The 18,163-nt window shown below is 38.8% G+C and overlaps 1 protein-coding gene across 1 annotated transcript in view; it reads left to right on the forward strand.

Annotated features, from left to right (window-relative positions):
- The window catches only part of PRKAR2B (protein kinase cAMP-dependent type II regulatory subunit beta), a 112,851-nt gene that overhangs the window by 76,063 nt on the left and 18,625 nt on the right, over positions 1 to 18,163 (forward strand). The window contains exons 4-5 of the mRNA XM_025381220.1: positions 5,239 to 5,322; positions 17,656 to 17,762. Coding sequence (XP_025237005.1) covers positions 5,239 to 5,322; positions 17,656 to 17,762 — 191 coding nt within the window. The remainder of the gene's footprint in view (positions 1 to 5,238; positions 5,323 to 17,655; positions 17,763 to 18,163) is intronic.

Consider the following 18,163-nt stretch of genomic DNA (forward strand, 5'->3'; position numbering starts at 1 on the left):
TATCAGACAAATGCTTGGAGATCATATTGAACTGCAGAAAGCATTCAAAGGCCAAGCTGTAGGCCTGGCAGGCAGGAGCCAGCTCGCCTCTGGGGTCCATCAAGAGCCAGAGTGTAAGACTTAGCATAGTGTCTTTGAAAGGGGCTCAGCTACTCATGTCTGTTACTGTGTCTTTCAGTTCAAAATTCCAACTTCCCAAGAGTTTCTGATGCACCCAGCTTTGGCCCAGGGTAGGGCCAGGGTCAAAAAGTCCAGCCTACTTGGGAACCACTTCTATAAATAAGGACAGTTACTAGAGGAGGAGGAATCTTTGTGGTTGGGCCTTTACCGTAAGAGCTGTCCCCTGTAACACTTTTTAAAGTTATTTTTGATAGTTTTTTTTGGTATTTAATGTATTAATTATATGTTTGATTATAGCAAAGTACCTTAGGTTATCAATTAGGTTGAATATTCTCTCCTCTAAATGTGTTACTAAAAATTGTACTTATTTTGGTCTCAAAAACTATGAGGCATACCACACCACATGCTTGGGAATGATTATTACAGATTTCAAAATTATTTAGATCCAGAAGCATATTGGGAAATATCTATAAGGAAAATGTATACTGTGTTGTGATAAAATTACATTTCATTTGGACATTTTATATTACTTCTGAGACTCACCAAATCCTTAAGTCTGTAGTATAAACAGAAATTTATCCTCTGATATGAATTCAAAGAAAATGTAAATACTTAAGACTCATTTTGGAAAATAACAGATTTTAGTTGGAATGCCTTTAATAAATGAAAATTTAAGAGTTGTCTAAATCTAGCATGTAGAAACTGGTAGAGAACAGTTGATAAACTTAAGGGTAGAGTATTTCTATGTTTCTCCACAAAAATTTTTTGGAGTTCCATCTGCATATCTGGTCTGGTGCTAGATGTAAAGTGGTGAGCAAATGGACAAATCTCTGCCCTCTTGGAGCTTACAGTCTAGAGAGAGAAGCAGACGAGTGAATACATTAATGAAAAGTTAAAAAACATGAAGTGCTAAGGAAACAGCGAAACACTGTACGGATCCAAACACAAGCCCCAAGCCAGCAGGGGCTCTGATACTCTGGAATGGTTGAAACAAGCATCCTTGAGGTGAGGCTGGAAGGATGGGCAGGCAGAGAGTCTTGCCAGAAGCCCCTTAGGGCATTTTAGATGGAGCTGAGCCTGGCATCGGGGAAGGCAGGTGGAGCTGGGCCAGATGGCTGCAGTGAGGGTAGAGAAGGAAGGAATGGGGATTTAATTCTCACCAAACGTGATGGAGTCCATTGAGGTTTTAAGCTGGAGAAGGAAGTATCCTGATTTAAATTTTTGAAAGATTATTTTCAGCTCCGTGTGGAGAATGGATGAGACAAATACGAAAATATCTTGTATAGATTTCTCTTGCCTAACAACATAGATACAGTGTTTTGTTTTGTTTTGTTTTTGTTTTTGTTTTCTGTTTTTTGATTTTTTTGTTTTTTGGTTTTGGAGACAGTCTTGCTCTGTCATTCAGGCTGGAGTGCAGTGGTACAATCTCAGCTCCCTGCAGCCTCTGCCTCCTGGGTTCAAGCAATTCTCATGCCTCAGCCTCCCGAGTAGCTGGGACTGCAGGTGTGCACCACCACATATCTGTCTAATTTTTGTATTTTTAGTAGAGATGGTGTTTCGCCCTGTTGGCCAGGCTGCTCTTGAACTCCTGGCCTCAGGTGATCCACCCACCTTTGCCTCCCAAAGTTAGGATTACTGGCGTGAGCCACTGTACCCAGTCGATATACAGTGTTCTTTAAAGAAAATGTCTAAGTTTAAACCTTACTTATTAACTGGTTTTCTTTTCTTTTCTTTTTTTTTTAATGGAAAGGCAGCAAAAATTTAGAGCAGAAGTTGGCAAACTTTTTTTGGTAAAGTTTTTTTTTTTTTTTTTTTTTTTTAACTGAAAAATGCACTGTTTTCTGAGAGTAAATATTTTAGGCTTTGAAGAGTCAACTACTTTGCAACTACTCAGTTCTGCTGTAGTAGCTTGAAAGCAGCTGTAGGTAATACATCAATGAAAGGCACGTCTGTTGTGTTATATTAAAGCTATGACATTTGAATTTGAATTTAATATAGATTTTATATGTCAGGAACTATTATCATTTGTTTGATTTTTTTTCCCCCAGTCATTAAAAAAATGTAAAATTATTCTTAGCCTAGAAGCCATACATACAAAAACAGCTTTGCTTGCAGGTGTAGTTTGCTGGTCCCTGGTTTAGAGTATAGACTCTGTAGCTGGCCTGGCTGGCATGAATCCTGCTCTGTACCTTATGGACTGGATGACACTGGACAAGTGATTTAGGCAAGTTGATTTCCTTAACTCTAAATTTCTTAACTTGCTTCATGGGATCTATCACTAGGATAAAATGAGTTAATATTAGTAAAGCCTTAAAATAGTACCTAGCATGTATTTATGCTACGTTTGTTTAACAAATAACATTTTTATCTGAAGTCAGGAATGAATTTTAATGAAAACCAAAGTGGCCTCTGGTACACTAAAATCACAGTTTGGGTGTATTGCTGAGGCCTCAGTGACCCAGAGACAGATCCCTGAGGTGGGATCACGCCAAGCCCCAGAGGAAAAATGGGGGAGAGCATCTTCAGAGCAGGTGGCTACAGTGCAGAGGAGCCACAGTGTCAGAGACTGCACCTGCTTTCTGACTGTTTACTTTCCCCAGCGAAGAGGGATTTTACTGACGAGGTTGATTACAGAGAGTGGACTCTGGGTGCTGAGGAGTAATGGCAGGGTAAGGGAAAACGGAAACAGGAGGAGAGCAGTAGACCATAGTGATGGAGGTGGGGCAGAGAAACAAAGACTACTTAGAAATGGTCATTGGTTCGGGCACGGCGGCTCGCACCTGTAATCTTAGCACTTTGGGAGGCCGAGGTGGGTGGATCACGAGGTCAGGAGTTCGAGACCAGCTTGGCCAAGGTGGTGAAAAACCCTGTCTTTACTAAAAATACAAAAATTAGCTGGGCGCAGTGGCGGGCACCTGTAATCCCAGCTACTTGGGAGACTGAGGCAGGAGAATCGCTTGAACCCAGGAGGCGGAGGTTGCAAGGAGCCGAGATCGCACCACTGCACTTTAGCCTGGGTGACAGAGCAAGACTCTGTCTTTAAAAAAAAAAAAAAAAAAAAAAGAGGCCGGGCGTGGTGGCTCACACCTATAATCCCAGTACTTTGGGAGGCCGAGCCGGACAGATCATGAGGTCAGGAGATTGAGACCATCATGGCTAACATGGTGAAACCCCGTCTCTACTAAAAATACAAAAAAAAATTAGGTGTGGTGGCGGGCACCTGTAGTCCCAGCTACTCGGGAGGCTGAGGCAGGAGAATGACGTCAACCCGGGAGGCGGAGGTTGCAGTGAGTCGAGATCGCACCATTGTACTCCAGCGCCTGGGCGACAGAGTGAGACTGTCTCAAAAAAAAAAAAAAAAGGTACAAGTGGTCATTGGTAAGAGAGGTAGCAGGAAGAAGAGAGAAGAGGAAAAAGCTGGATTTCTGTGTGAAGGCTTATAGGAATTGAAAGGGGTGGGGAGAAAGACCTGAAATTGATCAGAGCGAAGCGGGCACATGATACTGATGCACTCTCCCCCCTATCCTTTCTGAGAACAGAGCTTCTCAGCAGGCAGACATCTCAATTGCTTCGGTTTGAAGTTCTGGATGGATTTTGTGAAGTAAGAAATGACTTTCTGTTTTGTTTTAGTGTGTTAACCTTCCTTATTTGAAGTAGGAGGAAGTGAAGTTTGGTTGGTGTGATTTGGTTAATACCTAAATTGTAAAGGTTACTTGTGCAGCAGTGGATGAGGAGGCCCCGGGATCTGCTTTGTCTGTGTTTGTGCGTCATCTTAGACTCTAGTTTGAGATGAATATTGGGCAGATAGTAAACAAAGGTTTACATCTACCTTACCTTAGAGGGGAACGTGCAGTGACCCTTTCTCTCACTAGCTCATAGTTCTTTCACGTAGTCTATACATAATGCAGATAAATGGTCTACATATCAATAGTTTACATATAGATAGTGTATCAATACTATAAATTTCCTCAATTCTTTTCAGGCTTATAATTTTCATTATTTTTTAGCCATCTGATATGGTTTGAAATGCGGATTTAAATTCCCCATTGTGACTTTTGATGTTTGTGGCTGTAAACTCCACTGCTGCCTGATTCTGTGAGCTCTGATGGTGGGGCCGGCTGCCTGAAGAGGCAGGGCACCTGCCCATCAGCTCTCGTGGTCACTCTTTGAGTGAGCATTGGAACAGGAAAGGGTGGTGTATAGGTCTTCAGGAAACCAACTCCCTGTCTGCTGCTTTTAGGACTACCCTTGCCCCTCTAACTCATTTCATAGTTACAAACTGCTCATGTTCACAAAAGAGTGGACCTTTTGGTCCAAGTCAGTTGAGCCTCCTGCTCGTGAAAAGAGACTCGAGAGATAGCAAGCCACACTTACACACAAGGCATTCTGCCACTCTTCACCCTCTAGAATACAAGTTTAATGAGAATATAGCATACTAGTTTCCTTGAGTTCCTTGTAAAATCAGTGCACCAGCCAGCCTCCTTGGACTCTTTTTTCTCTGGAACACATACTGTCTTGGAGTGGCAGTGCATGATTGCTTACTCCCTTCTAAAAATCACTTGCTTGCTGTGGGGCAGGTACATACCACATGTGTAAAAATATATTTAAATGTATAGTGCCTTATACATTTAAACATTTTACTTGCTTTCAGGGACCTTATAAAGATTCAAAAGAAAGAACTACATCCTGAAAGAGTGTTAAGCTCAGTAGAAACAGAATGACGACAGTCCAGATTTTCATTGTAGCTGCTGACACCTGTTGTCCTTTTGTACGGGTCCCCACTGGCTGGGAGCTTTGGGGTCTTCCTAGTCAGTCACAGTTCTGTACATAATGAACTAGCTAACCTAGGGGAAAATATGCTTTTGAAAAACATTTCGGTGCTATATTGATGAATAGATACCAACCTCCCCCCTCCACAAGGTGAATTATGTTCCTCTACTTACTAGGCTCATAATTACCAGTCACCAAAAGTGAATCTCAGCACCAGTCTGAAGTGAACTTGAACACTAACAGTTCTTCTTTCTAACATTGGTTCTGATTTTTGTTAGTTTTTTAAGTCTCTTTGAGTGAGATGGTATTGGCTAATGTCTTTGTTTTTTAAATCTGGTGTCCTTTTAGATTATACATCCAAAAACTGATGATCAAAGAAATAGATTGCAAGAGGCTTGCAAAGACATCCTGCTGTTTAAGAATCTGGATCCGGTAAGATAAATCTTAATAATATAAATGGATATTTTTTCCCCCAGTGACAGTGTCAAGAACTGTGCAGGGTCTTGAGTTTTGCGCTTTTTGTAAGCTGACATCACCCTGGGGTGATGGTAAAGGCCCCCTTGCAGATGCTTGCATGCACAGTAGGTTGAACTGCAGGAGAGGAATATTGAGTTTGGGGGAATATACTGCTGTTGGAGCAAGAAGTAAACAAGCCTGAGGTGTGTGTCCTATGGAAGATGTTATCTCATCTCTCAAGATACTATGGCCCAGGTAAAAAGAGGTTAGGACCTTGCACTCTTTGCACCCAGCGGGGATATGCAGGGATGCTCAGGGCCCATGCAGGGTTGTTTCTCTTTACAGCCAGTAATAGTAATTATATTTGAATGTGTATAAACTCTATATTATATAGATTAAAAGTAACATTTCACTTGACTTTAAGGTGAGGGTTTTTTGTTTGTTTGTTTGTTTGTTCTTTATAAGGATTTGGAAATCTCTAATCTTTGGGTTTGGTATTTCTAGAATACCCACTCTTGGTATGAGTGCGTGTGCTGTTCAAACTTTGCCTTGCACTGTGATGTACATGTTCTGCTTCCTTCATCTCAGATTATGCTTAGTCATTGCTATATAGTCATGTAGGAGCAAACCTCTGCTGCCATATTCCAAGTGTGAAAATAGAGTCAACTTTTGTGACTTACCTCCGCTTTTTCTTTGGTCAAACTCAGCATCTTTGAGTTTTTGGTGATGTCCCAGAGGAGAAGCATTAAATCAAGACCTGCTCTTTTTAAAATGAGGTCTTCTTAAAAAGGACATTTTTGTAAAGATTCAGGTACTGCATCATACCAGTTCTATACTGTGTCATACTTACACTCAAATATTTTTAAAATCTCCTTTGTTTCTAGTATAATTTATGTTTATATTATGTCTTCCAGGAACACAGTACATTGTGTGACTTTGGAGATTTATGTTAGGTCCACACATTACAAGTTTGTCTGTCCGTCTCTGAGGCTCCATTACTGGCTTTGACAGACCTGAATTTGACCAGACCCAGGATCCATCAGTCACTTCATCTGTCCATTGTCTGAGGGCAGGAACTGTGTCTTTTGTATCTTTGCTTCACTCTTTACGTAGCAGATGGCTCGCGGCTCTCTACATGCACTAGGCTCTCAAAAGAAAACTTGGGACTGAGACAAGAATGCTTTATCCTTTTGTTACTGGAAAGAGGTCCTGATCCAGACTCCAAGAGAGGGTTCTTGGATCTCGCGCAAAAATGAATTCAGGGTGAGTCTGTAAAGTGAAAACAAGCTTATTAAGAAAGTGAAGGAATAAAACAATGGCTGTTCCATAGACAGCAGCCCCCAGGGCTGCTGGTTGCCCATTTTTATGGTTCTTTCTTCATGATATGCTAAACAAGGGGTGGATTATTCATGCCTCCCCTTTTTAGATCATATAGGGTAACTTCCTGATGTTACCATGGCGTTTGTAAACTGTCATGGTGCTGGTGGGAGTGTTAACAGTGAGGATGACGAGAGGTCACTCTCATGGCCATCTTGGTTTTGGTGGGTTTTGGCCGACTTCTTGACTGCAGCCTGTTTCATCAGCAAGATCTTTATGACCTGTATCTTGTGCTGACCTTCAGTCTCATCCTGTGACTTAGAATGCCTTAACCATCTGGGAATGTAGCCCAGTTGGTTTCAGCCTTATTTTACCCAGCTCCTATTCAAGATGGAGTTGCTCTGGTTCATGCACCTCTGACACTTTTCTAGTTATCTAAGTATACATATTTAATCCTAAATAATAGTTTCAGATAGATTTGTTATTTGTAATAAAATGATGGTGTTTAAATAATATCTAACTCAAGTCTTGTTAAAAGTTATGCCAGGCCGGGTACGGTGGCTCATGCCTTTAATCCCAGCACTTTGGGAGGCCGAGGTGGGCATATCACGAGGTCAGGAGATCGAGCCCATCCTGGCTAGCACAGTGAAACCCTATCTCTACTAAAAAAATACAAAAAAATTAGGCAGGCATTGGGGCGGGCGCCTGTAATCCTAACTACTTGAGAGGCTGAGGCAGGAGAATGACATGAACCCGGGAGGAGGCGGAGTTTGCAGTGAGCCGAGATCTTGCCACTGCACTCCAGCCTGGGTGACAGAGCGAGACTCCGTCTCAAAAAAAAAAAAAAGAGAAGAAAAAAAAAGTTAAGCCAAACCCTTGAACATAGTTACAGTCTCATGGTATGAATTCATTAGTTCAGAGTGGCCCTCATATATCCTTGTCCATTCAAGTTTCTTTGCTCAGTTCATTCAAGGCATATTTACCGAGTACCATCACTTAGCAGCAGTGGGAGTTAGTGCTGAGGAAGCAAAGACCTGGTTCAGTACCCTGAGCTGGTATCAAAGCTAGCCTGTGGATCACATGATCACATCACAAATGAAGGACCAATGTAGTATTTAACTCTTTTGCTCCAGAGTCACACAGAAGGCAGTGGTAAAATCAATCCTTAGTTTTACACTTAGAGGTAGGCTTTATTCAAGAATTCTTTATTTTTTTATTAGAACTTTACATGGGAGAATTTCAGAGGTCACCAAGAACAGTGCTCTCAAGCTTTAATATGCTGATGTATCATCAGGGGATCTTGTGAAAATGCAGATTTGGATTCTCGTGGTCTGGAGTGGAGCCTGAAAAGTCTGCATTTCTCACAAGTTCCCAGGTAATGTTGATGTTCTTGACCCACAGCATACTTTGAATACCAAGGACTAGAGCTAAATGTGAAAATGTTCAAGTTCAGTATTTGGTTGCTGTTACGTATGTTATGTTTGCATGCTTTCCTATTCAGTGAACCAGTATTTTAATGCTTCAGGGGGGACTAAGTCGTGAACTTCTGATGTCTGTAGGGTTAAGTGATACACAGGCATAAATGAAATCATTGCTAGTTATGCTTTCCTGGGATGTCGTTTTTTCTGTTCTGTTTTTTAAATTAAATTGATCTTCCTTGCTATTTCAACTTTAGCTCTTTAAAAGCATTGTGAAAATTTTGGTTGCATTTAAAAGTATTAATATTTAAGAAAGCTTTTGCTAATATAGTCTGGCAAGGAGCATCTTTGCTTAGTGTGATTATTTTGTAAACATAGGAGTGTTCTAGACTTTTTTCACTGCTTTGCTGGAAGTCTTCAATATGTATTTTAAAAACCAGCTCATAGAGGGAAAAAAATTCAGTTTCTGAATTGTCACGATCGAATGTTTTATAGAGAAGAAGCAAATGTATTTACATAGTAGTTTTCAAAAGACCCTTTTTTGAATTTGAGCTCAGACCACCTTGAATTACTCCCTTACTATTTAAATCCTTCTAGAGATGATATAGGATGTAAGTAAGTAAAATTTATTTTTCTCAGCAAATTACCACCAGGAATAAGACTTTTAGCCCAAAACATGGCAGATTGGTGGTTTTAGTTTAAGCTCATACTATAAAACAGCTTTCTAGTTTTTTGTGATACACATTATTTACAGTAACCCAAATGTGTTTTAATTGAATTACATATTCAGCTCAGATAATCTGCTTATCATGCAGCTCCTTTCATTTTAATTTCTTGACTACTCACTGTTTCAAGACCTGTTTAAGGTATTGGAGGCCACAGAGATATTTAGAGATGTTTTTTGTCCTTTTGGAATTTATAATTTAATGAGGGTACAAACACATCTGCAAAGCATGTTGGGAAAACATGATACATGCTGTAATATGGTCAGGGCACAGTGAGAAGATGTCTGTCTCTTAGCTTACCTTAATGGTTCAGAAAGCTGGAGAGGTCACTGAGCTGTGCCCCCGAAAATGAGGAGGGAATCACCAGGTGAGGAAAAGTACAGAGTATTATCACTAGAGCCTAAAGTGGCAACCGTCCGGTGATGGATGGCCGCCATCTAGTGATGGGAGTGATGGAGCTAAGATATGGGTGCTGTATCAGGAAGGCCCATTCTTTCTTGAATGCTGTGCTGTGGCACTGGACTGCCTTGTAGGCAATGGGCACAGCTGAAGAATTTTAGTCAGAGAATGTAACTATCAGATTTTTCTAAGGTCACTTTGGTGGTAATGTCGAGGAGGAGTTGAAGAGGGGAGAAAAATGGGGGAAGCAGACAAGAACAAAAGAGTGGAGCCCAGTAGAAAACCAGGTCATGATCTAGGGAAAAGAAATGGGTCTGAACTCCAGGGAAGGGGGAAAGGGACAGACAGAAAAGAATGGTTTCACAAAAAAGGATTAGCAGAATTTGGTACTTGGTGATCGATTTTGTTGCGGACTGAAGGAAAGTGTCTAGCTGGAGTGACTGTGAAGTTGCTACCTTTTCCTGAAATGGGAAAACTTGAAGGAGGAAGGGGAAACTACTAATTAGCAAGAAGAATGATCTTGGCTTTGTGTCTACTATCTCATTTGAATTTCCTGAAGTCATTATTTGGCTTGAAAATCTTGCACTTCCTAGACTTCAGAACATTTTTCCTTGGAGAGCTGTATATTCATATGTTGAGCACAGCGTTTATAATTATTAATCTCTTTGAAGATATTCTTTTCATGAATATTTTAATGCTCCACTCAGTAGGCCATTTTCCTTCTGAAATATTTCTAATTTGAGGCTAACTGAAACAATTTTCTTAGGCTATATGATAGGCTCTTTCATTAATGAAGAGTAAATTGTTATTTCTTAAGTGAGTCAGAGCCCTTTACTGAGCTCAGTCTTGAATTGGCATTCTGTAGGAGAATTAAATGTGGATTTCCTACAGTAGTTGTCAGTCATCATGATAAGCCTCTGCATATTAAATATTTCCTAAGTTCTTTTCACTCTGTGCATAATTATGGGGAAATTACATTTTGATTGACTGGAACAGACACCTGTCTGTATTTTATCAGGAATTGCTTTTTCATATATCCATGTATGAATTCTTCAGTTCTATAATGTTTTCAAATGCAGCTAATTCCAACATCACAAAATAGTTAATGTAGCAATTTATTTCATCTTTTTTCCCCATTTGACATTTAGAGTCAGAACCAATCAATAAAGCTGATGTTCACCCTCTACCTGCCTTAAAAAAGTCAACATATAAATAGCAAGCAAAACAAAATATTAGTAAATCATTTAATCAGCTTTTATAATTTTGATAGGTGACCATATGTTGCCTGAGTTGATGAACTCATTTGGGTAGAGTGGTCCCTGTGGGGCCAATTAGCGCTACATCAAGAAAGGTCTGTTTCACTGCTACCTTGGCTTCATCTTCAACCTTGGCTACATCTTCAACCTTGGCTGCTGTTCCGCAAAAAGATGCCAGAACTCACACAGGGACCCAAGAAGGGGATGAAAACCACTTCCTGCAAACCCATCATCACCATTCTTCCGAAAGTTTTTCTTAGCCCGTATGAAGATGTAAAATTATGTTCTCAGTTTAGAGTTTTTTTAGTTAATTAAAAAATATAAATCAGTATATACGTAAAATTGACAAACATTCAAAAAGAACAAAAGAGTAGTCAGTGAAAGGAAATCTCCTTTCCACCTCTGCCTCTCAGAAACCCAGTATTTTAGGAGCACGTTCTTTTAGTACTATCTTGTATATTTTTCCAGGGTCATGCAATACACATACAAGTATATTCTTTTTCAAATTTTGGTGGCAACAAAATTAACACACTGTTATGCCCTGTTCTCTTTCTTTCTTTCTTTCTTCCTTTCCTTTATTTCCTTTCTTTTCTTTCTTCTTTTTTTTTTTTGGAGAGTCTTACTCTGTTGCCCAGGCTGGAGTGTAGTGGCATGATCGTGGCCCACTGCAACCTCTGCCTCCTGGGTTCAAGTGATTCTCGTGCCTCAGCCTTCCGAGTAGTTGGACTACAGGTGTGCACCACCATGGCCAGCTAATTTTTGTTTTTTGAGTAGACATGGAGTTTCGCTGTGTTGGCCAGGCTGGTCTGGAACTCCTGACCTCAAGTGATTTGCCCGCCTCAGCCTCCCAAAGTGCTGGGATTGTAGGCGTGAGCCACTGTGCCTGGCCTGCCCTGTTCTTTTCAAATTTAACAATATATCAGTATTTATAGAGGTTCTATATTCTTTTTTAAAAATATGTTCATCAGTATTGTTTATACAAGTTTAAACTAGTAGCTTTTATAAAGCTAAATCATGATAACACATTAATGTTTTGCTGTTGCCACTATGTTATAATTGTACATATAACAGCAGATTCCAAGTAACCAAAACAATATTTAAAAAGAAGAACAAAGTTGCAGGATTCACATTTCCTAATTTTAAACCTATTGAAAAGCTACGGTAATCAAAACAATATACTGGGCTGGGGTAGACATATAGAACAATTGAATGGAATTGAGAATCTAGAAATAAATGTATATACTTATGGCCAATTGATTTTCCCACAAGAGTGTTAAGACCATTCAATAGAAAAAGAATAGTTTATTCTACAAATGGTGCTGAATCACTGGATATCACTGGATACCCACACACAAAAGAAGAAAGCTGGACTCCTTTGAATATACCAGAGTTAATTCAGAAGGGATCAAAGGCCAAAGATATAGGAGCTTAAACTATAAAATTCTTAGAAGAAAACAGGAGTAAGTCTTTATGGTCTTATATTTAGCATTGGACTCTTAGACACCAAAAGCATAAGAAGAAAATAAAAAAGAGATAAATAGGACTTCACACAGATGTAACATTTTTGTACCTCAAAGGGCATTATTTTAAAAAGTGAAGACAGTCTGCAGAAGAGAAAATTATTTGCCAATCATATATCTGATAAAGATCTGGTGTCCAAAATACATAAGTAATACAACTCAACAGTAAAAAGACAAAATTTCCAATTTAGAAATGGGAAAATACCATTTCATCCCCACCAGGATAGTTACAATTTTAAAAAAGGAAGATAAAGTGATTAATTTTATGTTATGTGAAGTTTACCTTAACAAATTTGTAGTTCCCTCTCACCACTCCTTTTCAACATAGTGCTAAAAGTCTTGGCTAATGCAATAAGACAAGAAAGTGTAGTGAAATGTATTGAGAAGGAAGAAATGTACCTGTCTTTTTTCACAGATGACATGATTAAGTAGAAAATGGGAAAGGCTTCCAGAGCTAGTAAGTGATTATAACAAGGTTGCAGGATACAAGGTTAATATACAAAAGTTAATCACTTTCCTTTATATCAGCAGTGAACAAGTGGAATTTGAAATTAAAAATACCATACCATACCTTCCCCCCAAAATTAAATATTTAGATGTAAATCTAACAAAAATATGTATAAGATCTATGTGAGGAAAACTATAAAATTATGAAGGAAATCAAGGAAGAACTTAATACATGGAGAGATTTCCATGTTCATGGATAGGAAGACCTAGTATTGTCAAGATGTCAGTTTTTCCCAAGTTGATCTGTAGATTCACTGCAATCCCAACAAACTGATCCTGAAGTTTGGAGAGGCAGAAGACCTAGCAGAGCTAACACAATATTGAAGGAAAAGAACAAAGTTAAAGTACTAATACTAACTGACTTCAAGACTTAGTCTAAAGTGACAGTAATCACAACAGTATAGTATTGGCAAAAGAATGTACAAATTGATCAGTGGAACAGGACAGAGAACCCAGTAACAGCCCCACTTAAATGAAGTTAACTGATCTTTGACAAAGGAGCAAAGGCAACACAATGAAGTAAAGATAGTCTTTTCAACAAATGGTGCTGGAAAAACTAGACTTCTGAAAAATGAATCTAGAAATGGACCTTATATTCTTCACAAAAATTAACTCAAAATAGACCACAGATCTAAATGTAAAATACAAAACTATAAAATTCCTAGGTGATAACATGGGAGAAAATCTAGATGACCTTGGATTTTGTGATAACTTTTTTGATGTAACACCAAAGGCACATCCATGAAAGAAAGAATTGATAAGCTGGACTTCATTAAAATTAAAAATTTCTTTGCTGCAAAAGACACATCAGCAGAATGAAAAGATGGTCTCAGACTGGGAGGAAATATTTGCAAAAGACACAGCTTGATAAAGGACTGTTATCCAAAATATACAAAGAACTCAACAGTAGTAAACCATCAGATTAAAAAATGAACCAAAGATGTTAACAGACACCTCGCTGAAAAAGATACACAAATGGCATATGAAAAGATGCTCCACATCACATGTCACCAGGGAAACGCAACTTAAAACAACAATGAGATACTACTGCACATCTATTAGAATGGCCAAAATTCGGAACACTGACAGCACCAAATGCTGGTGAACATAGGTGGTTTAAGAACTCATTGTTGGTGAGAATGCAAAATGGTACAGTCACTTTAGAAGATTGTTTAGTGGTATCTCTTACAACTAAACATACTCTTACCATCCTCTCCAGCAGTAATGCTCCTTGGTATTTACTCAAAGGAGTTGAAAACTTAGGTCCACACAGAAACCTGTACACAGCTATTTGTAGCAGCTTTATTCAAAATTGCCAGAACTTGGAAGCAACCAAGATGTTGTTCAGTATGTGAATGGATAAATAAACTGTGGTACATCTAGACAGTGGACAAAATGAGTGATCTTGTTATGAAAAGACATGGAAGACATGGAAGAACCTTAAATGCATAATATTAAGTGAAAGAAGCCAATGTGGAAAGGCTGTGTGCTGCATGATTCCAACTATTTAACATTCTGGAAAAGGCAAAATTATTTGCAAGGCAGCCCTTGTCACTGCTAGACAGCTCTCATTCCTGGGCAGGTCTTTACATTGTTCCAAAACCTTCATGAAACTTCCACCCAACAGTCCCAGTTATGGCCTCTAGAACTACTGATGTCATGGTTTGAACAGAAGATAGCTGATGTATTCTCATATAGGTCTTCTTTTCTGTCATCTAAATGCCTTGTTTTCTGAAATTCCCCCATTGCAGGTTTTCACATTTCTTGATTACCCTTCTTTTAGTGTTCTCTCGCTGCCAGTGACTCCTTTGAAAGAAAGGTGTCTGAAAATCCCTATATGCCTACAGCAGCAGAGCTTTTTGGTGAATGAATCTATGACAGTTTATTTATCCAGTGCCCTGTTGATAAACTATTAGTTTGTTTCCAGTCTTCTGCTATTGTGATGCAAAGAAAAATGGTGATGCATTTTATAAATAGCTATATAATAACTTCCTAGAAAAGGAACAGTGAGGTAGAAGATTATGCATATCTGAAATGTTATTAAATTTTGACAAATTGCTTTTTTAGAGTTTGTTCCATTTTACCTTCTCACCAGAAGTCTGTGTGAGAATGCCTCTTTTCCCACACGGTCTCCAACACAGTGTGATATTCTAACATTTGTATCTTTTTGAATCTGGCGAGTGAAAAGTGGCATCGCATTTCGATTTGAATTTGGATTTCTCTTCATTTTGAGAGAAGTTGAGTAACTTTTCATGTTTCTAAGAATCCCCCTTTCTCTTTTCTGGAAGCTTTGCAGATCTTTTATCTTTAGTGTTCTAAAAACACATTCTTTCATCGTAGTGTGGGGATTTATGGTCATTGATTGTGCTGGGTACTTGAGTGTGCCCTTTTGGTCTGAAAACCTGTGTCCTTTGGGTCTACAAAATTCATCCTGTATTGTTTATATTTCCTCCTTTTTGTTTTCTCTGTTACTGTGTCTGACACTCCTTTCTTTTCATCTCTTTATTGACTTTTTTTTTTTGAGGTGTTTGGTGATTTATCTTCTTACTCTTTTATTTACCTTTAAAGAAATTGTAATGGTGGATACATGTCTTTATACATTTGTCAAACGCATAGAATGTACAACACCAAGAGCAAACCCTAATATAAACTATGGACTTCGAATGATAATGATGTCAGTGTAGATTCATCACTTGTAACAAATTTGCCACTCTGGTGGAGGATGTTTATCATGGGGGAGTCTGTGCCATGTGGGGGGGGCAGAGGATATGTGGAGTATGTCTGTACTTTCTGCTTAATGTTCCTGTGAGCTTAAAACTGCTTTAAAAAAGTCTATTTTATTTTTTATTTTTTACTTTTGAGACAGAGTCTCACTCTATTGCCCAGGCTGGAGTGCAGTGGAGCAATCACAGCTCACTGCAGCCTCAACCTCCCAGGCTCAAGCAGTCCTCCAATCTCGGCCTCTCCTGAGTAGCTGAGACTGCTCATTTTTTTGAGACAGAGTCTCACACTGTTGCCCAGGCTGGAACTCAGTGGTGTGATCACAGCTCATTGAAGCCTCAACTTCCTAGACTCAAGCAGTCCTCCGACCTCGGCCTCCCGGGTAGCTGAGACTACAGGTGTGCACCACCGTGCCCAGCTATTTGTTTTGGTAGAGACAGGGTTTTGCCGTGTCGTCCAGGCTGGTCTCAAACTCCTGGGCTGAAGCAATCTGCCTGCCTTGGCCTCCCAAAGTGCTGGGATTGTAGCCATGAGCCACTGCACCCTGCCAAAAAAAAAAATCTGTTTTAAAGGGGGGAAAAAAAAAAAAGAAAAAAAAGATCATCATATTTTTTATTTCCAAGCTACACATTTTTCTCTGATTTGCTCTTTTCCTAACTATCCTATTTTGTTTTTTGGTCTCATGGATATATCATCTTAAATGTCTCTGCAAAAGCTCTCTATGATTCCTGAAATATCTATTTCATGTATTGTCATTTTGCTGTTTATCTTAGTCTTGTGGGCTACCAGGGGAGCAACATAAAGCTGATTTAGAGCTCTGGGTAAGTAGGGCAGATCTGTCAACCAGTGCACTGTTTAGCTTGAGCTGACAGGGAGCCAGCTGTTACATTGGGGAACCCCTAAGTCCTACCAAGTGAAGGTTTTTGTTCTAGGGCACCAGTGTTCACCATATCTGTTCTAGTTCTAATTTGTTTAGTTTCTCTCTGATCTTTTGTCTGGGAAGAGTTGAGAGTCCACATTTGGCTGCTAGGCATTCTGTATTAGGGTAGAGGGATTTTGAAGGAAGGTGTCAACTAATCTCTGCAGACTTTAAATCAGTCCGCTTGTTTTTAGCTTTGTGTCTCAGTCCCACGCCGGCAGAGCCAGGTATTACCCACTTGGGAGCCTCCTGGTGCTCCACAAGGCATATTGGCCCCTCCACACTGCAGTCTCACCTGTGCTACTTGGGGCAGCTCTCTCTGCCACATGTTACTTACCTTCGCCCTGAAACTCTCTCATCCATCAGTTTTCCCTTCCTGTACTCTATACAATTGTAGATTCATATCTTCATATGCCTTGTAACATTTTCATGTGGTCTCAAAAGGAAGAGAATCACATGTGATCTGTTATCCTCTCTATCCAGAATATCGTGTTTCTTCAACCTGTGTTTTCCACTTGCATCTTTTTTCCGCTTTGAATCTATCTTCAACTCCTTAATTTATGTATAATAGTAATTGATTTTGGCATGGGCAGTTAGCATTACACCTTTTGTATACCCATAAGGAGTGACCTGACCAAGGGCTCAGAGCTAATAAGTAGCAGAACAAATAACCCTCTAAGTCTTTAGATTTCCATTATATTGTAGTATTTCCTCATATCCATTTATTCTGTCTTTTCGAAGTTCTTTGAATTATTCTGGTATTTGTTCTGATTAAAGATTTCTTTCACCTCCTAGTTTATTCTTATTAGTTTGAAGCTTATCCTTGAGCCTTGTCAATTACACTTTGGCAGAATAAACATTTTACATAGTTTAATTAGTTGTTGAATAATATTTTTGATGTTTCTGACAAATCTGCCCTAGTGAGCCCAGTGGTTGCAGCTTGAAGCCAACCTTAGTGACAGTGAGTAGTGACATATTATTTGCCACAGTCATTTTTGGTTTGCTTTGTTGTTTTTCTATTTTGTTCTGTTTTTATTTTGGTGCTAAACCAAAAAGAAGATTGGAATCAGGATCTAAATTCACCAAGTATTTAGGTTATCTGTACACAGATTTTAGTGATGACTAAGGAAGTTTTTAAAAATGGGTATCTTTAAAAGAAATTTGAAATAATTCCTTACTAACCTGATCCTTTTAGTTGCTAAGATTATATTTCACAAGGTATGTGGTGGTTTGGTGGTTAAATTTTCATTTTAAAGTGGTGATAGTTGCAAATATTCTGAAACAGACTAATTATAATTACTTTCATTCAAATACTGAATATGAAAGTATATAATCATTTTTATATATTTGTAATATAATTATTTGTATGTGGTAAGAAAGACTACTGTGTATTTTTCTGACAACATTTAATGGTAGTTATGATATTTCCATTTCTTTGGACTTGTTCACAGAAATATAATTATGGTTACTTAAGAAAACATGTCCTAGATAAATGTAAAGATTATATCCCATCTTTTTTAAAAATAGGAGCAGATGTCTCAAGTATTAGATGCCATGTTTGAAAAATTGGTCAAAGATGGGGAGCATGTAATTGATCAAGGTGACGATGGTGACAACTTTTATGTAATTGATAGGTAAGTTTTGTCCAGCCTTACTATTGAAATTTAAAGAACCTTTTGTGTAAAATCTCAACCATTATTATGGCAACTGACAGGTTAATACAGGATAGTTGTTATGGCCACTACTCTAATTACTACATAGTAGGCACTGTAAACCTGTTGTGAGTACATGCAGTGAAGCCACAGTGGATCATGAAAAGAGGCATAGGTTATAGAGGAACTGATGACTTTTGGTTAGTCTAATCTGTAAATGTCAGTCATTTAACGTGAGCATCTTCATTTGCCAAATTCTAATTGAGAGATGTGTGATGGCATTAGTATGTACTAGATGCCTATTACAGTAAGAACAGCAGTATAATATGGCATCTAAGATGTTAATTCACAGTAGACTTCAATTGGTATTTCTTAAAAGTTCT

Source organism: Theropithecus gelada, chromosome 3 (assembly GCF_003255815.1).
Source record: "Theropithecus gelada isolate Dixy chromosome 3, Tgel_1.0, whole genome shotgun sequence".
In the NCBI taxonomy this organism is placed as follows: domain Eukaryota; kingdom Metazoa; phylum Chordata; class Mammalia; order Primates; family Cercopithecidae; genus Theropithecus; species Theropithecus gelada.